We start from the raw sequence: 24676 nt of genomic DNA, 5'->3' as shown, positions 1-24676 counted from the left end.
ACCCAAGTCCTACTGAATTAGAAACTCCCGCTGACAGTGATCTGGGCTGTCACAAGTCCTCCTGGTGATGTATGCTCAAGTTTGGGTACTATTTCTCCACATTAAACCTGCTGTAAGAAGGCCCCTATAACTGGGCCTAGAATCCATATTGACACAGGAACATCTGAAGATGCTGGTAATGTGTGGACCTCTGACCATGTCAAAGTCCCACCTGACATTTCTGTGCCACCTGGTTCCTCATCAACACAGACTTGGAGCTTTAAGTATATCTGTAGATTTGGAAGGTAAGGGGAGAAAGTTTTTAAAAGTAAAAGAAAAATTGTTAGTTCCTTCAAATCTTTTGTGAAAAAAAATTGTCAGTCTGATCATTTTTTTTTTTAATTTGTTTTGTGCTTATGTTGGACCAGTTGTACTGCCAATTTTCACTGTCATTCATTCCATCATGTATTCAACATGAATGAACGTACATTTGTTGGGTGCTAAGGGCTTCCTGGTGGCTCAGAAGGTAAAGATTCTGCCTGCAATGTGGGAGACCTGGGTTTGATCCCTGGGTTGGAAAGATCCCCTGGAGATGGGCACCCACTCCAGTATTCTGGCCTGGAGAATTCCATGGACAGAGGAGCCTGGCAGGCTACAGTCCATGGGGTTGCAAAGAGCTGGACATGACTGAGTGACTTCACTTTTTAAGGAGGTGACAGGTGCCAGTATGAGGCTCTTGTGTTTGAACAGTGAGCCAGAAGCAAGCCCAGTAGGCCTCCAAGCCTACAGTAGCCAGGCCATCCCCAAGAAGTGTGAAAAGTGCTGCCAGAGGTAGGGCAGGGCACTTTGGGAAAACAGAGGAAGCCCCCTCTTCCAGACTTGCAGTCAGAGGAGGCAAGGGTGCAGCTGAAAACCTAAGAAAGAAATCTTGCTTAGCCTGGTGAAGGGAGTGGAGTGGCAACTGGTGATGTGGAAGAGTGCTCCACAAGAGATGTACACCTGGGATGACCTGCGGAAGACGTTGATCCTAGCACGAGAAGGACAGAGGCAAGTCTAGAGTGTCCAAAGCCCTCTGTCAGAGTGGGGCATGAAGGGAGATGAGGCCCCAGAGAAAGGCTAAAAGCAGACCTGACTGGTCTCCTAGGCCAGGGTACAGAGGTTGAACTTTATCCTTAGGGAAATGGGAAAACATTTTAAGAAGAGAAGTGACATGAAAAAATATCTACACTAGCAAAGTCATTCTTTTATGGCCTTCTTTTAATATCATTTCTTTATCATTGTTGGATGTGTCATCACTCCATATGGACTGTAGCCAACTTAGGAGTCATGATTCTTCCTCTTTTTTCCCTCCATCTCCTCCAGGGTGTCTGTAATATCCACCACAACCCCGCCCAGGCTGAGTAAGACAATTGCCTGTGAGCTGCTCCCAACCAGCCAGGCAGTGTGTTTGCTTATGGACATTGCTTTTCTTGCCCCATGAATAGAAGGAAGTCACCCCTTAGAGTCCTTCAGCATTGTCTTCTGCTCTTGGCTGCAGGCTGCATGTCCTTGCTGGTGACGGTCCAGCACACGGAGCGCTATGTCACCCTGTTTGCCTCCGTCATCCTCAAATGTGACTACACCACCTCTGCCCAGCTCCAGGATGTGGTCGTGACGTGGCGCTTCAAGTCCTTCTGCAAGGACCCCATCTTTGACTACTACTCTGCATGTGAGTGCCCTCCTCCCCACTCTTGCCCCCCACTCTCCCAAGGCCCCTCTGTGAAGTACTGCCATTAGGGTTAGGAATTATTTAGGATCACAAATCCTTATAGTGACAAGAAGCCAGAAAGATTGCTTATTGCAGTTCCCTCATTTTATAGATAGACAAGCTGAGGCCAAGTAGATGACATAACTTATTCAGGGTCACATACCATTAATTTATTTTAAAATTTCTGTTTCACTTTGTTCAAAAAGGAATGAAGGCAGCTTAGACATTAAGTAAAAAGGCAGAGCAAGTCCTGCATCCTAGTTAATGCCTGGTGCACTCGTATCCCCCACCCCACCCACTAGCCACAGGATGAATGAGGAACGGTCATTTGTGAGCCTCCAGCCCACTGCCACATCCCTGTCTAGGGCCAGCCTTCCGGTAGACAGTCATGCCTCTCTCAGTGACTGGGAGCGCACTGGCCACAGGTAGCCTGCTCATTGTGGGCATCTCTGAATGCTGCGCGGCTCTCCCCTACACTTAGCCAAGTCCTCCCTCTCGGTGACAACTGCCCCACTCATGTCATTCTTGCTGTCTTGAACCTAAGTCCTTCTCTCACTGCCCACCTCTGCCTCTCTCAAGAAACAGAAGAGCCCAGACTCCCACCACCGACCTGGGACAATTGACCTTTAGAAATTTGGAGAATAGAAGTAGACCCTGTTCACCCTGAGCTTCCCAAGATGAGGCAAAGCAGGGGGAGGCATCAGCTTTATCATTTTTAGCCCCGACTAGTATCTTACAATATGAGCTCCAAAACCTAACTTACTGAGCCACCCACAGAGCCTCACCTTGTTCCCAAAACACCCCCTTTCTAAACTGAGGCATTGTTTCCTGGGGGCTACTCTTAAAATGCATGCATTAAGTGGGAAAGTAGGAGGGACCAGGTAGAAGACATTTATCATCAGCAGATTTAACAGCTCTCAAAACGTATATTGAGAGGGCAGGTTAGAGGAACCATTTGGGAGCAGATTCTGGAGTCACTTTGGAAATGAGGCAGGGGACATTTGGATGGAGGTGGTGATTCAGTTCAGGATTTGGAAATTTTGGCCCAGTAGAGGGATCTGGAGTCTTGCTGCTCAAAGTGTGAGCAATGGTTTCACCTGGGAGCTCATTAGAAACGTAGACTCTCAGATCCCCATCTTTGAGAAGATGCCTAAGAGATGCAGAGACTCAGGAAACACTGAGAACCTTCACTGCTCCAGGGACCACTAAGGTCACCTTTCTTGATGGGAATTCCTCACTGCTGTGTGACTTGCCCATGTCCTCTTTCTCCAGCATACCAAGCAGCTTTATCCCTGGGCCAGGACCCGTCCAATGACTGCAATGACAGCCAGCGGGAAGTTCGCATCGTGGCCCAGCGGCGGGGGCAGAGTGAACCTGTGCTGGGGGTGGATTACCGGCAGCGCAAGATCACCATCCAGAATCGTGAGTTTGGAGGCAGCTGGGGACTGGGGGTGGAGAGCTGTGTAGATACCAGGCCTAGCAGGCTGAGTCATTGTGGGGATTTCCCTTTTCTTCTGTTGCTTGATGGTCTACTTGGTCACTTTCATTTTTTGAGGAAAGTGCCAAATGCACAGAATGTGCCACCCCCTCTGAAGTCAGTACCCTGGAAGTTGGGCTCAGACAAGAGGACGGCCTACAGCTTTGGCTAAAGGTCTGGGACTGGGTGTTTTCCTTCACCTTCCTGAGATTCATGGCTAACATGTGGCTCAGGCTCCCTTGATTTCTTCCAGAAAGTGCTCTCAAGGCCTGCTCAAACCCCAGATGCCTGAGTTCCCCTCTGGCTACCCCTGTTTCCCAAATCTATGGAGTGGGGGTTTCTCAGTAGATGGCCACTTATGGACCCTTGCCCTTCACTGGTAGAGGAAAGAGCACTGGGTGTAGAATCAAAAGACGGGGTGGTGATCCCATGCTTCCACCCCCTTGCTTAGTGACCGATTCTTTTCTCTGGCCTCTGTTATCAAATCTGAAAGATGGGCATAATGGTCTTTGTCTCCCCACACTGAAGTAAACATCAAATACGACATCTGAGAGCTACATCTGAAGCATATGCGTTCTTTGTGGGAGTACAAGGAGTAGACTCAGGTGTCAGACTCAGGTGTAGGTCCCTGTTCTGTACTCACAGGGGTTGTGAACTTGGGCAAGTCCCTTTCATCTTTTAAGCCTCAATTTCTGTAAGGTGGGACTTGCCATAGTACTTGTCTCATGGAAAGTTGTCAGGATTAAGTGAGATGATGTGTATAAAGCACTTAGAAAACCACATGTGTGCGGTGAACTTTCATTATGACCATTTAGCACACCTGTGAATGAAGGGTCAGCACCCCACATTACTGGGGGGAATGGATTCCATGTCCAGTGGATTATTGGCACAGAATTCAGAGCCTATTTAAATGAGCTTTATCTATAATGTTAAATCAGAGAAGGCAATGGCACCCCACTCCAGTACTCTTGCCTGGAAAATCCCAAGGAAGGAGGAGCCTCGTGGGCTGCAGTCCATGGGGTCAATACGAGTCTGACACGACTGAGCGACTTCACTTTCACTTTTCACTTTCATGCATTGCAGAAGGAAATGGCAACCCACTCCAGTGTTCTTGCCTGGAGAATCCCAGGGATGGTGGAGCCTCATGGGCTGCCGTCTATGGGGTCGCACAGAGTCGGACACGACTGAAGCGACTTAGCAGCAGTTCAGTTCAGTTCACTTCAGTCGCTCAGTCGTGTCTGACTCTTTGTGACCCCATGAATCACGGCACGCCAGGCCTCCCTGTCCATCACCAACTCCAGGAGTTCACTCAGACTCACGTCCATCGAGTCAGTGATGCCATCCAGCCATCTCATCCTCTGTCGTCCCCTTCTCCTCCTGCCCCCAATCCCTCCCAGCATCAGAGTCTTTCCCAATGAATCAACTCTGCATGAGGTGGCCAAAGTACTGGAGTTTCAGCTTTAGCATTACTTCCTCCAAAGAAATCCCAGGGCTGATCTTCAGAATGGCCTGGTTGGATCTCCTTGCAGTCCAAGGGACTCTCAAGAGTCTTCTCCAACACCACAGTTCAAAAGCATCAATTCTTTGGCGCTCAACCTTCTTCACAGTCCAACTCTCACATCCATACATGACCACAGGAAAAACCATAGCCTTGGCTAGATGGACCTTTGTTGGCAAAGTAATGTCTCTGCTTTTGAATATGCTATCTAGGTTGGTCATAACTTTCCTTCCAAAGAGTAAGCGTCTTTTAATTTCATGGCTGCAGTCACCATCTGTGGTGATTTTGGAGCCCCCAAAAGTAAAGTCTGACACTGTTTCCACTGTTCCCCCATCTATTTCCCATGAAGTGATGGGACCAGATGCCATGATCTTCGTTTTCTGAATATTGAGCTTTAAGCCAACTTTTTCACTCTCCACTTTCATCTTCATCAAGAGGCTTTTGAGTTCCTCTTCACTTTCTGCCATAAGGGTGGTGTCATCTGCATATCTGGGGTTATTGATATTTCTCCCGGCAATCTTGATTCCAGCTTGTGTTTATTCCAGTCCAGCGTTTCTCATGATGTACTCTGCATAGAAGTTAAATAAGCATGGTGACAATATACAGCCTTGATGTACTCCTTTTCCTATTTGGAACCAGTCTGTTGTTCCATGTCCAGTTCTAACTGTTGCTTCCTGACCTGCATACAAATTTCTCAAGAGGCAGATCAGGTAGTCTGGTGTTCTCATCTCTTTCAGAATTTTCCACTGTTTATTGTGATCCACACAGTCAAAGGCTTTGGCATAGTCAGTAAAGCAGAAATAGATGTTTTTCTGGAACTCTCTTGCTTTTTTGATGATCCAGCAGATGTTGGCAATTTGATCTCTGGTTCCTCTGCCTTTTCTAAAACCAGCTTGAACATCAGGAAGTTCACGGTTCACGTATTGCTGAAGTCTGGCTTGGAGAATTTTGAGCATTACTTTACTAGCGTGTGAGATGACTGCAATTGTGCGGTAGTTTGAGCATTCTTTGGCATTGCCTTTCTTTGGGATTGGAACGAAAACTGACCTTTTCCAGTCCTGTGGCCACTGCTGAGTTTTCCAAATGTGCTGGCATATTGAGTGCAGCACTTTCACAGCATCATCTTTCATGATTTGAAATAACTCAACTGGAATTCCATCACCTCCACTAGCTTTATTTGTAGTGATGCTTTCTAAGGCCCACTTGACTTCACATTCCAGGATGTCTGGCTCTAGATGAGTGATCACACCATCGTGATTATCTGGGTGGTGAAGATCTTTTTTGTACAGTTCTTCTGTGTATTCTTGCCACCTCTTCTTAATATCTTCTGCTTCTGTTAGGTCCATACCATTTGTGTCCTTTATCGAGCCCATCTTTGCATGAAATGTTCCCTTGGTATCTCTAATTTTCTTGAAGAGATCTCTAGTCTTTCCCATTCTGTTGTTTTCCTCTATTTCTTTGCATTGATCACTGAGGAAAGCTTTCTTATCTCTTCTTGCTATTCTTTGGAACTCTGCATTCAGATGCTTATATCTTTCCTTTTCTCCTTCGCTTTTTGCTTCTCTTCTTTTCACAGCTATTTGTAAGGCCTCCCCAGACAGCCCTTTTGCTTTTTTTGCATTTCTTTTCCATGGGGATGGTCTTGATCCCTATCTCCTGTACAATGTCACAAACCTCATTCCATAGTTCATCAGGCACTCTGTCTATCAGATCTAATCCCTTAAATCTATTTCTCACTTCCACTGTATAATCATAAGGGATTTGATTTAGGTCATACCTGAATGGTCTAGTGATTTTCCCTACTTTCTTCAATTTCAGTCTGAATTTGGCAATAAGGAGTTCATGATCTGAGCCACAGTCAGCTCCTGGTCTTGTTTTTGCTGACTGTATAGAGCTTCTCCATCTTTGGCTGCAAAGAATATAATCAATCTGATTTCGGTGTTGACCATCTGGTGATGTCCATGTGTAGAGTCTTGTCTTGTGTTGTTGGAAGAGGGTGTTTGCTATGACCAGTGCATTTTCTTGGCAAAACTCTATTAGTCTTTGCCCTGCTTCATTCCGTATTCCAAGCAGCAGCATGGTGTTAAATAAATATTGACTGGTTAAAAGTGGGGGGAAAAAGTGGGAGAATACACCTAGCAGGCTACTCAGGGTACCCATAGCAACAATCTGAAGAAATCAGTGAATATTCGATGACTGTTTTAGAGATAGATCAACCTAGTTTAAAAACTGCTTCCAACTTTGTGTATAATACTTTGGCTGCAGTATGTAAGTCTGATCTGTTTATATTCAACCTCTGACCTTCCCAAGTCAGCCCTTGAGTATTCAGCCTTATGGAACATCTGTCCTTTTCCAGTTTTTAGGTGCATCCTCAGAGGTTCAGGGTGACTACTCTATCCAGAGCCCAGAAACTTAACTCTGATCTGACCCCAAAGTTTAAATTTTCCTTTACAGATTTTGAAGGACGAAAGTCCCCACAGGTGATAGTCTCTGATTTTCTGTCATTTTCTTTTTCTTTCTAAATGAATAACACTGTCCACTACCCCTACTCCCAACCACCTTTGGGTCAAATTCTGCCTCCTTATCCCCATGGGAAAGTGGTATTTCCCCTGGGTTTTAATTTCTATCTCCGGGATTGTTGTGACTTCTTGGAGCCCTTGTTTTCTGAAATTTTTATGCCTGTGTTTGCATCATTTGAGAATACCCTGTCAAATCAGTTCTAATGAATGCATCAGAATCATTATTCTGATATCCATGAAATAATCTTTCTCTCTAGTAAAATTGGGGGAGATTTATAATACACATTAACCTTGAAGGGGGTGTTTCCTCCAAAGCACTTTCACCATTTTTCCAAGTCTGGGGTAAGCTTGTTTCTGGGAAAGGCAGCAGGTTGGAAAATCATGAGTAGGAAAAAAACTGTAGGGATTGACGTAGAAAGAGAAGGAAAGAGAAGTCAAAGTTAGCTCCAGTGGTGCATGACCTTGCATGTTTGTTTCATTTCCTCAATAAATATTTCTTAACCAACAGATAAAAAAGAATTGCAACTATGACTGCCAAGTAAGCAGGATCAAATCTATAACTAAGGTCTTTAAGGATTTGAAGGTGTCCTCTGGTACTTTGTGTGGCTAAAGTAGCTTGGACATGGGGGCTACCCTGATGTCTCTGACTAGACCTTAAGCCCTTTCAGGACAGACACAGCACAGGTCTTGTTTGAGCTTCCACAGAGTCTGACATAGTGCTGGACCCACAGAAGGTCTTTAGAGAACATTTGCCTTTATTAAATGTGAACATAACCTTCATCTATCTTAATGGGGTAGAGACTTGGTGCTCACAAAACTCATTCTTTTCTTGAGTAACACTTATTCTGAAAATATTGGCATTTCATCCTTACTTGTTCCTCAAGTTCATCTCAACTGTCCCATCAAGATTCAGAAGTGTATGTTCACAGCTGGTGAGGAACCCAAGCTGTGGATTTTCCTACCCAGTTTGGAGAAGACATTAGAGCTTGGTGGTTGAGGGCACCAGCTTTGAGGCAAGACTTAAGTTTGAACCTACCTCTCTTTGTTACTTCTCTATGTTCCAGTTCCCTCTAGTCTTAGTTTCCTCATCTGATATGCAGCTAATAATCCTACCCCTTGTATCAGGATTAAATTTGATTTCGAGTAAGCAAAAGCCCCAACTATTAGTGACTTAAACAATAAAAAGTTAATTTCTTCCTTGGTGGCTCAGTGGTAAAGAACCTGCCTGCCAATGCAGGCAGAGACTCGGGTTTGGTCTCTGGGTTAGGAAGATCCCCTGGAAGAGGAAATGGAAACCCAATGTTCTTGCCTAGAAAATTCCATGGACAGAGGAGCCTGATGGGCTACACAGTCTGTGGGGTCACAGAGAGTCAGACATGACTGAGCAACTGAGCACGCACACATACAGGTGTAAATTTGGGGCTAGACAGACCAGAACTAGTGTGGTGGCTCTGTTCCATTAATTCCTCAGGAACCCAAGCTCCTTCCTGCTCACTAAGAATGTCATCTCTTTCCTTACTGTCCAAGATGGTAGCCATCACATTTGCTTTCCAGATGACAGAGTGGAGGAAGAAATGAAGAAGAAAAGAGCAAAGATGTTCCCAAACTGTTTTCAAGAAGGTTCCTGAGAGCCGTCATGTGACACTTCTGTTTATATTCTGTCCACCAGAACCAAGTCACATGTCCATGTCCATCTGTAAGAGAGGATGACAATTAGTGACTTTATTCTGGATAGCTATGTATTGATACATGAGCAAAAATTCTACGACCATGAGAGAAAGGGAGGATAGACATTGGGAGGTAACTGGTAACCTCTACCTCACCCATTTAGAGAGTTGTGGAAGGAAGGAAGTGGGGTGATGTATCCTAACTCCTTTCAGGGTACCTGGTAGAGCTCACTAAGTGGTCAGTTTTACCACCTTTATACTGTTAGAGGAAGAAGAGAATCTCAAAGGAAGGAATAGAGGCCTTTCTCTAACTATGAGAGGCCCTTTTAGGATGTGGAAGTATAATGCTGGGGACCTGAACCTACCAGAAATCAGAAACCCATGCCCTCTCCTTTAATTGCTGGCACCTTCCCCTCCTTCACTGCAGGAGCAGATCTGGTGATTAATGAAGTGATGTGGTGGGACCATGGAGTGTATTACTGCACCATTGAGGCCCCAGGGGACACGTCAGGAGACCCAGATAAGGAAGTGAAGCTCATCGTCCTGCGTAAGTGCTCTTGGAGATTTCTATTTGGCCACCCCCACTGGGACACTTTTACATAAAGGGAAAAAAAAAACAGAAACAAGCAAACCTAGGTTATTGTGGTTGGTAGCCAGCCTCTGAAGTACTTTACCAAAGCTGAATTTTTAATTCTGCGTGTATATTGCTCATCCTTAACTTATAGGTCAAGAGCTGTGTAGATCAGACCTTTAGCATGTTACAAGCTAAAGCATGCCCCTGAAGATTTAGTTCGACCCTTGCTTGGCTTCCCCCCTGCAGACTGGCTGACCGTGATCTTCATCGTCCTGGGAGCCCTCCTCCTGCTCCTGCTGATTGGAGTGTGCTGGTGCCAGTGTTGCCCCCAGTACTGCTGCTGCTACCTCCGCTGCCCCTGCTGTCCCAACCGCTGCTGCTGCCCCCAGGAAGGTGAGGGGGACAGATGAGCAGTGGGATGGGGCGGGACGGAAGCCTAGTGCCCCAGACATATCAATTTCACATGACCACGTCAAAACCTTGCATTCTCCCAGGTTCTTCTCTATGCCCTTCTCATCACAGGCTCAGAGGTCTTTGGGCTCAGTTCAGAAAATGATGCTTAGGGAAGCCATAGAGCCAGGCGGGAAGACTTATGCCTGTTCACCTTCTAGACTGCCTAAGGCCCCCTTCAGATGGGTCTGTCCACTGGTGTCCTTTCCTCAGCAGCCCTGATAGGCCTCTGCTTCAGTATTTTCCCCCAACTCTGACCTTGCTTGGACATGAGGTGGCTGGAGGGAGTGGTTTGCATGGAACAATGAGAGAGAAGGCCACTTCCTAGAGATGACTTGAAAAGAACAGATCAGAAGAGAGAGAGGTGTTGGAGCGGGGGTCCTCAAACTTAAGAATCTCCTGGAGGGCTTGTTAAAACTTGGTTGCCGGCTCTATCTTTGGAGTTTCTGATTTAATCGGTCTTGCGTGGGCCTGAGGATTTTTATTTCTCAGAAGTTCACACTGCTGGTCTAGGGGCCACACTTTGAGAGTCTCTGTTTTAGACAAAGGAAAGAGAAGGCAGAAGATCTTGTTCTAACAGTGATCTTTCTTTGGGCTTGAATTTGGCCTTTTATTAATAAAACAGAATTGTGACATGCCCTAAAACATTTGGTGAAGACAAAAGAAGAAAGTTTATTCCACAAAGATCTTTTCTTACTGAACGGATGGAGCAGAATCAGCAGCTTTAAAGGAAGGATTTTTGTGTGTTTTTAAAGTAGCATTTCCTTTTCCTGGTGGTATAAGTAAAGTATTACCTTGTAGGAAATCTGAGAAATTCAGGAAAATGAAAAAACTGATCTGAGCACCCAGATATAACCACTGTTATCATTTTGGTCCATTTGAAGGATATTAAAAGAAACCCAGAAATTGGCTTTTAAGATAGAAACAAAACCTAATCTATAATGTCAGGAAGCTCAATGGTCCGAGTCTGGTTTCAGGCCTGTGTTCTGAGGTTGCTGTCTTATAGGAAAAGAGAACTAACTTTTATTGGATGTCTGGTGTGTGGGGCCTTTGCATATATTTCCCTTTTGAATCCTCACAACCCTAGAAGGCAGGTATAATTGTTATTTAACAATAAGGAGACTGAAGGTCAGAGGAGTCACACAAGGTAAGTAGCAGAAACAATGCGGTGTTGCATTCGTTCTCGTCTGACTTACAGTATGTGAATTTCCCACAACAGAGGCTGCCACAGCCTGTCTGTGTAGATCGCTATGGGATTGGCTGAGATGCCAATAAGCTCCTTCAAGAGACAAGAAATAGCAGAGAACTCGGTATTGGGCCCTGGAGCTCCTTGCCTTTCTATCCCTCCTCTGGGAAGGAGGTCATGTAGGAGTCACTGCTCCCGGTGCTGTAATATAAAGACTGAGATGAGAGAAACTCTCCCAGGATACTTTCTCGGAATCCCTAAGTCTGTGGGGCACTCAAAACAGGCAGGGGCTAGGGACACAGTCAGCACCAGCGATAAATGTGTCTACTGTCCGTAAGCTGATTAACAGGTTCTGGGAGAAAGTGGTTTCTCCCAAGTGGTTAGATTTCATTTAGAAGAACTGGTGAGATAAGGAAATGTGGGCCACAAAGAAAGATCCTTGAACTTGAGCAGATGAGGTCACTTTCAAAGTGAGTCACCTGGGGAGTCTGTCCTGAGAAATTTGGTGACAAGAGGAGATTACACAGAGAGGGCAGGACTTGTCAAGTTAAGCTCTTGGATGGGGAAGAGGGTGGATGTGATCGTTGATTTTTTTTTTTTTTTTAAATAAGGTAACCCTAAGCAAGGCTATGGTTTTTCCAGTGGTCATGTATAGATGTGAGGGACTGTGAAGAAAGCTGAGTGCTGAAGAATTGATGCTTTTGAACTGTGGTGTTGGAGAAGACTCTTGAGAGTCCCTTAGACTGCTAGGAGATCCAACCTGTCCATCCTAAAGGAGATCAGCCTGGGTGTTCATTGGAAGGACTGATGCTAAAGCTGAAACTCCAATACTTTGGCCACCTGATGCGAAGAGTTGACTCATTGGAAAAGACCCTGATGCTAGGAGGGATTGGGGGCAGGAGGAGAAGGGGACAACAGAGGATGAGATGGCTGGATGGCATCACCGACTCAATGGACATGAGTTTGAGTAAACTCTGGGAATTGGTGATGGACAGGGAGGCCTGGCGTGCTGCGATTCATAGGGTCACAAAGAGTTGGATACAACTGAGCAACTGAACTGAACTGAAGCATACTTGTAGATGGAGAACCAAGGCCAGTAGAAAGAAAGAGAAAGGAAGCATTGTGAAGTGAGGCAGCAACTGAGGAGGGATGGAGTCAGTGGGAGTGACATCAGGACTACCTTTCACTGTAAGAGAGGGAAGGAAAAGGAAGCCTGCCCTCTGGAGAGAGAGAGGAAGTTGTTAACGCAAGGAATATGATTAAAGTGTAAGGGAAGAAGCTGGGGGAGTGAGTTGACACCAGCCTGTCTCGATTTCAGCAGATCAAAATTCTAGACACACAAGGCAGCTTCAAGAACGATGTCAGTGATTCTTGAGCTTCTGTGACCACAGCCCACCCCCACAACCTGCCCCAGCTTTCCAGTGAGAGGACCAGGGAGAAGTAAAACAAAAATGACACCAAAGTTTAGTAACCCCACTTCAGCTGAGGGAAGTGGGGCCTAGACAGAGATTTCCACAATTATACACAGCTTGTTAGTGGTAAGCCTTGGACTAGTCCTAGGTCTCTTGATTCCATGTCCAGGACTGGTTCCTCTTCCTTAACAAAGACATGTTATCAGCTAAAAGTTCATACTGCGGGGAAGACATCAGAAGTGGGGAATGTTTAAACTGCTGCTCTGGAGGAGGGAAGCAGGGTTGCTGAATCAGTCAAGGAGATCTACGCATATTGGAAAAATGGCTATTTGAGGTTGGTTGTCTGACAATGGAATCATCATGCGCCCAGGAAGCATGGACTGGTAGTTCCCGAAAGCTGAAATAGCAAGGGTTCAAGGGGTGTGAGATTCTAGGGTGTTTCTGAGGATGTCCTTGAAAGGACTGCCAGTCAAATCAGTATACTGTGTATACTGCCAGTATATATAAAAAAAAAGAAAAAGGACGGTATGACCTATGGCTCAGGGAGGGCGAAGAACTCTCTGTAAGAGTGGAGAGGGGGTGGTAAGGAGTGGAAAGAGTTGGAGGTCCTCAGGGTGATTCAGGCACCATGGGTGATTCACACAGAAGATTCTGGCTGCGGGTCTCTGGTGGAAGGGAGGTGTTGAGCATTATTTCTGTCACAAAGGGTGATCTTAAAGCACATGCCCCGGGTTTTCCTCAGAAATGAAAATGAATATGCTTTTGATGCTTTAGTCTCCAAATGTGTACTTTTTGTCTTCTATGGGATCTAAGGTGAAAGTAGTGACTTATATTAACCATTTATTGTAACAACATGAGCCATGACCCATTGAATATTTGCCAGTATTAGGCATTTCATATGTATTACCTCATTTAACTGCAACAACTTTATGAAATAGGTATTATTCTCCCTGGGGCTTCCCTGTTGGCTCAGATAGTAAAGAATCTGCCTGCAATGCAAGAGACCTGGGTTCGATCACTGGGTCAGGAAGATCCCCTGGAGGAGGAAATGGCAACCCACTCCAGTATTCTTGCCTGGAGATTTCCATAGACAGAGTTGCCTATCGGGCTACAGTCCATGGGGTCACAAATCAGTCAGACATGACTGAGTGGCTAACACTTTCACTTCACTACTTATTATCCCCAGCTCAAAAATGAGGAGGTTGAGCTAACATACTGTGGAGACTCAACTGAAATTACACAGCTAATACATGCTGGGATTCCAGTGGAAGTCCCAGTGACTCTTAAAGCCTGTGTTTATGGAAACCTATCCCTGAGGACCATAATTCTCAGAATGTTGTTGAGAGTTGAGAATCCACAATAGTCAACTCCAACTCCTGCCTTAAAGCTTGTTGAAAACATGGATTTTCTCACCTTGTATTTGACTGAAGGCCAGTCTGGGAGTGGGATCCAGGAGTCTGTATATTTAACTATCTCATTAAAGGTGATCAAGACAGATTTTACACCACTGAGGTTCAGAGATAACTTATTAGTAGTCATTTAAGGCTTTGTTTGGCACCCTACTCCAGTACTCCTGCCTGGAAAATCCCATGGACGGAGGAGCCTGGTAGGCTGCAGTCCATGGGGTCGGGTCGCTGAGGGTCAGACACGACTTGAGCGACTTCACTTTCACTTTTCACTTTCATGCATTGAAGAAGGAAATGGCAACCCACTCCACTGTTCTTGCCTGGAGAATCCCAGGGACGGGGGAGCCTGGTGGGCTGCCATCTATGGGGTCACACAGAGTCGGACACGACTGAAGTGACTTAGCAGCAGCAAGGCTTTGTTAATTTCTCCATGTTTCTTATTTTGTTGCCTGATTCCCCATTAGGTGAGCAACAGAAAGCCTGATAGTCTAGACTTCCCCATTGAGCTATTTTTTTAGGGACAGGCACGCAAGGTAGAAGCTCAGAGACTATATTTTTTCACTCCAGTGCATTAGGGAAGGAAAGGACCCTAGAAAGAGATGGTGGCAGTTAAGAAGGAAGCAGGTGAGTTAATCTTGGGAATGTGTGAAAATCTGACAGGAAGCCTGATGGAAGATCCAGAAAAGTCTCTAGGAAGTCATCTCTGCAAAGGGTCCCATTAATTAAGAAGTCATTTGGAGAACAAGAAGAGAAGCCCAACTCTCCTTTTCCTTCCTATTGAATTGGAGGAGCTGAAAAAGGAAGTGGCCCAAAGATGCAACAGTACCATTGGGAGGAGATCAAGATTCAGTTAAGAGGGGTAGGGGGCAGCGAACGTTGTTCCCAATGGGATCAGATGTCCTGAGGCCCTGGAAGCAGAGATTAGTCTGGAGTGAGTTTTGAAAGGTGTGGTGCTGAGGAGAGAAAAATAATGTGAGAAGGTACTGCTGGGAAAGGGGTTTTTTTTTTGTTTTTTTGTTTTTTTTTTGCTTTATCACATAAAGGAGTCTGGGGACTCTGCAGTTTGGCAGAAAGAGTAGAGGCTTGACAGACAGACACAGGGTCACACACTGCCTCTACTGGTCGGTCACCAGCTGTGGGACATTGGGCTGGGAAGGTAACCTCTCTAACTTTCTCATCTGACGCTCACATTTAAGAGATTTCTCTGAGGATTAGTTAACTCATGTAAAGTGACTGGCCTGTATTAAGGAGGGCATTGTATGTGCTGAAGGTGGCATGTTATATGGAATTGGGGGAGGCATGTGTTAGCAAGAGAGAGAGGAAAGTGCTGAGTAGGTGAACTTGTCTTCAGAGGGTCTGGTGTGCTGTCCTTAGGCATGAAGGTGTGGCAGGTGGGTGAGCTGCTCTAAGCCTGCATCTGGCTTCATCCAGGCTGGGCTGTGACTCACCATCAGGGCTGGAGCTCCACACAGGTCTGTGGGCTTGGCTATAACCATTTCTTGTTGTGTTGGAAGTTGGTTTTATACTGGAGCCATTGGATAGCCTTCCAGATGACCCTTAGCTGCTGGCCTCAGCAAATCCCCCACCCTATGCTGGGTCCAGAATGCCTGTCTTTTTCCTCCTCCTACTATGGTAAGAGGAAGCTCTGGCAGAGCTCTGTGGCTTTCGGGGCATTCAGAGGGTTGGGGAACCCAGGAAGAGGTGAGAGTACCATGCTGGGGGCCTAAAGAGGGCACTTCCTGCACTTAAGCACACAAGTGGATAGACATTGGACTGTTCTACATGCATGTATACACAGGGACCTTGGGAGACATGTGCACTCGGTCACAAAATAGAATCACGTGAGCAAAACAACTAAATGCATTTGTTTTTAATTTGTATGTGCTGTGGGTTGTGTGCTTCAGATCAGCTGCAGAGGGGACTGGAGAAACATTTCTATGGACCCTTGGGCTGCTTTTTTTTTTTAATACTATTTTCTTTGCCCTGAAAGGAAATGGTATTTCCCTTCTCTCTTCTCTGCCTCTAACCCACCCATTAGAGATTCCCCTTACTTAGGGAAAACCCCAACATTTAATAAAGTGAGGAGAAGTGTAGAAAGGATCTACTTCAGGTTTTTGCATTCTCTGCCTTATTCCCCGTGGTTTTCTCCCACCCAGGGCTGGCATTACCAGCTGGAAACATTCATCAGTCCCTTTCCCTTTCCCAGTAATTCTGCACATTGACCTCAGCATCTGTGTCCTTTTCTTCCACTCTGAGCAGGTGATCCTCCCGAGAAGCCCCTGACTCACCGCCTCCTGTAAGCCCTTTGCATCTGTGCCTTCTATATTTGGCCTATAGCTGAGATTTCACTGCCTGCTAAGATCTACATTTCTACCTATACATTTTAGGTGACCTTGGAAATTGGCAGGACGATGAAATGATTTCAAGACTAGGAAGTCAAGTTTCAGGAGGATGTTTCCTAGGGTGCAGGAACTGCAGTCTTGCCAGGGAATTTATTCCCAGCGTTTTGACAGAGGAACAGTGGATTCACTACTTCCCTTAACTCTTCCACCCGTGTAAGAGAGGACACAGTAAACTTCAAGGAGAGAAAGTGGCCTCTTGGCAAGGCTGCCGGGTGGAGAGAAGTGAAGTGGGGCGTGTGGGCCTTGCACTGGCTCAGGGTCTGCGTTTCTCCCTTTTCCCCTGCAGCCCTGGCCCGCCACCACTACATGAAGCAGGCTCAGGCCCTAGGCTCTCAGATGATGGAAAAACCCCTGTACTGGGGGGCGGACAGGAGCTCCCAGTTTTCATCTTATCCAATGAACCCACTGCTGCAGCGAGGTAAACCCTGCCAGAGATTTGGGGTGGGAGAGGGTAAAGGGCAAGGGTAGGAGCGTGGGCTGCATCGGGGCCTTCATGACCAAATAGTGGGCATCTTTGTGATGGAAGATGGGAAGGCGTAGATTCACGCTAAATAAGGTGGCACTTGGGGGCCCTGATTCTGAGGAGTGTGTTTTGGACGAGCAGTTCTGCATGTTCTTATTCTTATTTTCATTCAGATTTGTCCCTGCGATCCAGCCTCCCCGAGGTGCCAGTGACCCAGGCAACCGCTCACCCTCCCATCCCCAATGGTGTCCTAGAGTATTTGGAGAAGGAGCTGCGGAACCTCAACCCAGCCCAGCCTCTGCCACCTGACCTCCAGGCCATATCTGGCCACCCCTGCAGCATCCTGTCCTCCCTGGGCTCTGAGGTTGTGGAACGCAGAATCATCCACCTGCCTCCCCTGGTCAGAGACCTGCCGGCTTCCCGGAGGACCAGCAGCTCCTCCCGCCAGCAGTGGCTCCCCACACTGCCATCTCCCTCCAGACCCTGGGATCTGAGCGAGGGGAGAAGGCAGCACCGCTGCTCTGATTTCCACCAGGAGCTCCGGGATCCTGAGGCTCAGTGCTGGGAGTTGGAGCAAAGGGAGCTGGACCGATTGCGACGTGGGAGGCACCGCGGCTCCAGGCATCGCTGGTCACCCAGGCCCTGGTCGGACAGGGACAGCCTCAGCGACGGCGACGGCCCCTCATCCAGTGAGGCCCACTGGCGGCCCTACCGCCCCCCTCTCCGGAGCCGCTACCCAGAGAGAGATCCCCGCAGGCCCAGCCTCAAGGAAAGCGCTCAGGGGCACCAGAGGCGCAGGCCCCGCAGCTACTCCCCTCCCCTGCCCTCTGGCCTCAGTTCCTGGAGCTCCGAGGAGGAGAAGCAGCCCCAGAGTTGGGAGACCCGCCGCCATCATCGCTCGTGCTCCCCAAACTGGCCTGAGGAGAAGCCACCCAGCTACCGCTCGCTGGATGTCAGCTCAGGCAAGAACGGCAAGAAAAAAGGGAGTGTGAAGAGGCGCTTGGTGAGCCTGGGGCTTCCTGCTGAGGGTCGGGAATGGGCAGTAAGGACTCTTCATCCAGGCTGACACAGGCCACCTCATATGCCTCCATGGAGGGCCCCTGGTCCCTGTTTTGCACCGCTTGCCCTCTGGGCTCTGTGAGACACCTCTTATAGAGTTGGAAGGAACTGTGAGTGCTCAGGGCAAGCTTGATGCTTCAGGAGGGGCTCCTCGCCCCCAGCCTGGCTCCACCCCTTATCACAGTTCTCCAAGGCCAGTCGGGCAGGGTCCCCCCATTTCACAGGTGAGGAAACCAGGCTCAAAATAATGAAGTACCTTGTGAGTAGTGGAGCTAGGACTCCAGGGCAGGCCTTTAGGCTTAATCTTTACTTCTTGTCATAGCTGCCTTGCTTTACTTAGCAACAGCCTCCATTCCCCAAATTAGAACAGTGGGACTGACAGTGTGCAAGGGCCTGCTGTATTTGAGGATGCAGCCCTTTGAAACTCCTCTGGAAAGTATCATTACAATGATTTAGAAACAGACCCAAAACAAAACAAAACAACCTGATATCCCAAATATGGGTCAAAACTTTAGGATTCTGTGAACAGGCAAGGTGCCAATGTCAGAGCCTGAAAGGGACACAAAAGGAAGTAGGCTTTTTAATGCCTCTGAGCATAGACCCTTTTCCACTGTAAGATGTGACTTTAAAAAGTCATTTTATAATTAATATACCTCAATGATAATATTCCTTCTATGTTGTCTCTTTGCAAATTATGCTGGTTGTTGCTCAAAAATATTCATGAATTGCCTTCAGAACCAACTTACAAGCTACCCACAAAAATCTATTTCTTTATTCATTCAAAAATCCTTTTTCTGTTTTGTTTCTGCTGAGATAAAGGAATGCGGAGCAGGTTGTGAGGGAGGTTCTCAGAGTAGAGGGATATTAGAGGAACAAGAATTTTAATCTCTCATGCACATTGACTGATACAACTCTCATTTGGAAATGCAGGTTCTGCTGTGCCTTGTTTTAAAATCAATCATCTGCGTAGTGTGTGCAAAGACAGGGACCTTGTGAGTGCCTCAGTGCTGGTCTTTCTAGGGAAGAACCTTGGTGAAAGAGTGATTTGTGAGGAAGATAGTGAAGGCCCACAGGCATTTCTGAAATAATCGATGGCAATTATATTCTCACAGATGTCCCATGAGAGAGGCAGAGAGTAATAATGAAACTAAGTGGCACTGAAAGTGAAAGGAAAGTGAAGTCGCTCAGTCGTGTCCGACTCTTTGTGACCCCATGGACTGTAGCCTACCAGGCTCCTCTGTCCATGGGATTTTCCAGGCAATAGTACTGGAGTAGATTGCCATTTCCTTCTCCAGAGGATCTTCCCGACCCAGGGATGGAACCCAGGACTCCCGCATTGTAGACAGACGCTTTACCGTCTGAGCCACCAGGGAAGCCAATGACTATGGACATTTACACAGTGTTTCATTTAATCCTTTCAACACCCTGTTCGTTTACAGTAGATACAACTCTTCCATGTTACCAGTAAGAAAATTACATCCTGAAAGAAAATACAAAATCAATCAAAGTCAATCACTGTTACTTTGGTCATGTGGTTACTAGATGGTCTCTTATCTTCACTGTAACAGAGAAAAAATGAAAAGCCAGCTTCAAACCCAAATCCTATTTTCTTCTAAGTTAAAGAAGAAATTTAAATTTTCCTTTATTTTCTTCTAAATTATATAGTTTCTTGTAAGTGAAAGAGGGGGAAACTGGGGTATCAGTTATGTTCTGGATATTGGAATAAGCCATTTCTAAGTCTATTTCACTTAATCCTTGCAACTGCCCTGTGAGGCTTAGTAAGATTAAGTAACATGCTCAAGGTCACACAGCCAAGAGGGAGTGAAACCAAAATTTGAACAAAGCCCTTTAACTCTTAAGCCTGTGCTCTTTTCAATTCATGCTGCCTAATTAGAAGAAAATCTGTGGGGCAATGTTTTCTTGTGACATTTATTTCTTCCTTATTTTCTGAAAGTATTATAGCTTCCTTTATGGTACACCTACCTTTATAGTACGCCTTTCATCAGGGTGTATACAAAATAATTCTATCACAAGCAAACCAAATTTTCAATTGTAAAGTTGCTTGTGAGAGGAAAAGTCACTCAAGATAATTCTAAAGGCCTTCATTATTTTGGATTTCTCTGAGCTTATCTCCAAAAGAGTTCTCATTTCAATTTATCACATTCAACTGTCCACTCATATTCTGAATGACCAGAGGCCCAGGACCAAAGCTTGATTGATTGATTGATTGATTTTTAAATTTTATTTTATTTTTAAACTTTACAAAATTGTATTAGTTTTGCCAAATATCAAAATGAATCCGCCACAGGTATACATGTGTTCCCCATCCTGAACCCTCCACCCTCCTCCCTCCGCATACCATCCCTCTGGGTCGTCCCAGTGCACTAGCCCCAAAGCTTGATTTAGAAGGGTGATTGGTTTGGAGGGCACCGTGTTTTGTTTGTAACTTGAATTTTGAATGCCTTTGTAGTTGTTATTATTTAGTAAGTTGTATCCGACTCTTTTGTGACCCCATGGACTATAGCCCACCAGGCTCTTTTATCCATGGGATTTCCCAGGCAAGAATACTGGAATGGGTTGCCATTTCCTTCTCCAGGGGATCTTCCTCAACCAGGGATTGAATCTGTGTCCCCTACATTAGCAGGTGGGTTCTTTACTTCTAAGCTACCAGAGAAAGCCCCTTGAATGCCTTTAATGGAGCCAAAATTTCATTCTTTGCTTCTCTCCTTAATGGGGCTGGAGGCTTTCAAAACACCTTCTAACCTTTAAAGTCTTTGGAGCTTGCAGCTAATTTTAGAAGTTATAATATATTTGGGCCACTAGATGGTGATCTTTAATTATATATAACTTGAAGTTTCTCTACTCAGGTTGATAAAATGTATCACTATTTTCTTAAGATTTTTTTAAAAAGATCTATTTATGGCCATGCTGGCTCTCGGTCCTTGTGCCAGGCTTTCTCTAGTTGCAGTGAGCAGGTGCTACTCTCTTCTGTGGTGCATGGGCTTCTCATGGCTTTGTTTGTTGTGGAGCACTGGCTCTAGAGTACATGGGCTCAGTAGTTGCAGCATGTGGGCTCTAGAACACAGGCTCAGTAATAGTGGCTTACTTGCCCTGTGGCATGTGGGATCTTCCCAGACCAGGGATTGAACCCACATCCCCTGCATTGGCAGGTGGCTTCTCAACCACTGGACCACCGGGAAAGCCCTCAGGCTTTCAGCAGGTACAGCTTTACCATAACTTTTTGCAAAATACTTATTAAGAATATTAAATATTCAGATGCTCTAGTGGCTGATTTTGCTGATGCCTGATCCCCAGGCTGGGGAGCCTGACATGCGGCTCAGAACACTCACTCCTGTGGAAGAACTTCTGCAATGTAACTATTCTCCAGTTTGTGGGTCACTCACCCAGTGGGGTATGGGATTTGATTATATTGCAGGTCTGCCCCTCCTACCTGTCTCATTGTAGTTCTTTATGTGTTTGGTTCCAGTTTTTTTTCTTATCGATGGTTTTTCTGGAAATAGTTGTAATTTTGGTGTGCTGATGACAGGAGGTGAGCTCTGGGCCTTTCTACTCTGCCAGTTTGGCTACTCTCTCCCATCCCACATCATTTTGATTAGAAACCATGTCCCCTAAAACTTTCTTGATAAAATGGAAATATACAAAATTTTTGAAGCAACATGAATGTAGTACATACATGTACATTTTGAACAGTATGTTTTGAGACAGATACCTTGCCATTCCAACAAGAAAGGTCACATTCATTGATGACAGCTGTAGATATTCAAAACTAGAATAAAAATAATCTCCAGTACATAGAGAAATATGAGAAATGAAAACCATACTCTCTGAAGCCCTTGTAGCACAAGATGAAAAAACCAAAAGATCAAGTGGAATAACTTCTGAAGAAAAGTCACTGAGTTTGGTCAGCAAGAGGTAATTAGTGATCTGAAAAAATAACTTCAGAGAAATTCCATGGTATGAAACTGAACTTTTTAGACAAGGTTGAGAACAAACGGCTCAGGAGAATATAAATAGAGAAAAGAGAACTGGGCCATGTCTTCATGAACGAATGATAGAGGTGCTGATGAATGAACAGAGTATCTTTTTTTCAAGAGATTTAAAGATGTCAAAAATCAGTAAGAGGCAGAGTGAATGAGAAGTTTTCAGAAGTTAAAGATGGTTGAGGGAGGCTCAGAAAGGTAGGAAGAGCAAGAAACCAAAGCCAGGGGGAGAAACTGGCTTCACCAAGAGTCAAGAAGTAATGTTTTAGATTCAGAGCTGCTGTCCCAGCAGCCACCACTCACTGAGGATTTGCACCTGAACCAAGCCCTTGTGTATTGTGTACATAGACAATAGAGCACAGCTGACTGGATTTTTGTGTTCTTATATTCCCCAGGAGAGAGAGAGCTCCCATAGTGGAAGGAGTGTGGTCATTTAGTCACCGGGCACAACACTGCTTCTGTGGCGACTTCTCAGCTCCTGTGTGTCACCAGCAGCATCTAGATTTCCACGTGGCTTGAGATGGACACCGCAAGTTTGTATCTAACATCTTTGGCTTAGATTCTGAGAATCAGATGGTATAATTTTATAAACAAAGTTTGAGGAGTCAATGACTGTTGTTTTAACCTTGGTACACACTCTGCATATTCAGGTAGTCAGACTTGTAATGAATCCTAATTGGGATGCAATCCCTCAGGAACTTAGTAACCTGAGTCTTCAACTGGGTCACACTGCTCAGAACTGTGGCCATTCTCAAGGTGAGAACTCGGGAGTCTTTAAGAGGAAATCAAACATGTCTCAGAGCAAGAAATCTATGGAGCACTATAAGGAAATTTCCATGGAACCTTGTCTCCCTCGATAGCATATCTAGAGGATCCCTTCATGTTATGAGTCCACTTTACTGCCCCCAAGACTGGTCCTGAGTGCCTTTGAGGGTTCACGCAGAGATGGCACAGGGAATGTTCCACAGTGTGCCCTCTCACAGGCTATTTATTGCGAGTGTACAAAGTCACAGAGAAGCACTTTTGCACCAGTTTTATTCCTTTGCTTTGTTTTCTTCTTGCTTTTTTCTTTTTTTGCCTATATCTGTATATTTTTTTATATAGTATGTATCCATTAAAATCATTTTAAATGCTTTTGGGGAATAGCATAGTACATAAATAAATAAGAAGTGAAAGGTACTGGCTTGAGGATTCTGTCCTAGATTTTGATGCACTTGAAATTAAGCCTCCCCGACTAAGGCTCAGAGAAGAGCCAGACCAACCCGATAGCTGTGGAGCCACCTTTCTCTTGGCACCATTTAGCCTTGTGGGGTGGGGATTTCTCAAGTAAAGGCATCCAGACAGGTTTTGCCACTCGGTGCCCCAGGAGGAAGGCTCTGTGCCTCTCTGTAACAGGCCCTACATCTCTCTCATTTTCCTTAGCCCCCTCTGGTGTCTTCATGAGTCCATTTGTGCTTCAGGTAGAGACTCTCCTCCAGCAGACCATAAGGAGATGTCCTAAGATGAAGTGTGTGTGAATGTATGTGTATTCCTCAACAGTATCTTTATGTGTATGGCCTTAAGCTCATTTTTGATCCTTTTGTACTGACATCTATTTTTTCTCCATCCATTTTTCTCATTAATTACATATTGGAGAAAACTGGTTAAATGCCTGCACTGGGCAAATGTTTCTTTGAGATTATTTTAATATCCATAATGTAACTGAGTCTAAATTGGAAAAATAGAAAAAAATTAAAATTTTAATAGATAATTCAGTAACTGAGAGACTTCTGGTCTGGACAAGCTGATATAGACCTCTTTTCCTCTGTTCCTCCTCACTAAACACAACTTTATAAATCCTAGAAATGTTACAAGAGACAAACAAAGAAGAAATCTGAAGAGTGCTAAGAAGAAAGTGAGCTGGTTTGGGAACCCAGGACCAGATGACAACACAGAGGCAGGGCATCTTGTGTCCCCCAACCAGCAGAAGGCAGCCACCCAGACCTGGTCTTTTCTGACTTCCTATCTGGCAACAGAAGGTAGTCTCGTAGCTTGTTCTTTCCCCTGGATCTAGTGGAAGCCCCTCTTACAACTTCAGAGAAGGGGGACCTACTGGGAGTCCTGTCAAAAATAAATGACCAGGGGAAGCATTCTCCTTCCCTGCAGAATCAGAGATTCCTCTTTTCTATGGAGAAATGCTGATGTGGATGGGAGGACCCAGTAAGCAGGTGGCCCAACTGGAGAAAGCTCAATTGACCCCAAGGGCTGGAGACTTTCCTCCTCTGCCCAGAGATACGAGGGCTCTCTGGTGGAACCAGGAAAAAGAACCTGTCACAGCTAGTAGCCTTATAGCTAGCAGCTGGGTCCAAGAAATCACTTTATTCTCCTCCCTCCCCAGAGAACTGGGTAGCTGGAGGTGGGGGGAGGGTTACTAACTGAAGACTTTCCCCACCCACCTCCCTCACCCAGAGGTATCTTGGCAATCCAGCTGGAGGAAATTTCAACCCTCAGGCAGTCACAAAGTCTCTGAAAATTAAACAATTACTGGAATCAGCCCACAAAAGTAGGCTAAGACTCATATGTTAAACCTAAATAGAGTAACTTCCTGTAAAATATTTAAATAGAACTCAGATTTTCATAACATAATGGACAAAATGTCCAGGATATAAATCAAGAAACAAGAAAAATCACAACTTGAATGAATGTCAACACCAAGATGAATCAGATGTTGTAATTAGTCTGATAAGAATTTAAAGGCAGGCATTATAGAAATGCTACAATAATCAACTACAAATTCACTAAATACAAGTACAAAAAATCACAGAAAATAAATAGAAGTTATGCAAAAAAAAAAAAA

The 24676-nt window shown here is 45.5% G+C and overlaps 1 protein-coding gene across 3 annotated transcripts in view; it reads left to right on the top strand.

Annotated features, from left to right (window-relative positions):
• ILDR1 (immunoglobulin like domain containing receptor 1) overlaps positions 1 to 24676 on the top strand; it is a 36299-nt gene extending 11623 nt beyond the window's left edge. The window contains exons 2-8 of one of the 3 annotated variants that reach the window (XM_005893427.2): positions 1517 to 1687; positions 2999 to 3148; positions 9315 to 9434; positions 9708 to 9854; positions 16604 to 16735; positions 16954 to 17783; positions 22236 to 24676. In XM_005893427.2, coding sequence (XP_005893489.2) covers positions 1517 to 1687; positions 2999 to 3148; positions 9315 to 9434; positions 9708 to 9854; positions 16604 to 16735; positions 16954 to 17783; positions 22236 to 22277 — 1592 coding nt within the window. In that variant the 3' untranslated portion in view covers positions 22278 to 24676. The remainder of the gene's footprint in view (positions 1 to 1516; positions 1688 to 2998; positions 3149 to 9314; positions 9435 to 9707; positions 9855 to 16603; positions 16736 to 16953; positions 17784 to 22235) is intronic. The other 2 variants (XM_070370072.1, XM_070370068.1) reach the window with 2 other exon arrangements.

The sequence above is a fragment of the Bos mutus genome, chromosome 1 (genome assembly GCF_027580195.1).
Source record: "Bos mutus isolate GX-2022 chromosome 1, NWIPB_WYAK_1.1, whole genome shotgun sequence".
Classification (NCBI taxonomy): domain Eukaryota; kingdom Metazoa; phylum Chordata; class Mammalia; order Artiodactyla; family Bovidae; genus Bos; species Bos mutus.
Note: the sequence above shows the minus strand (reverse complement) of the source record. Positions and strands in the feature narration are given on the sequence as shown.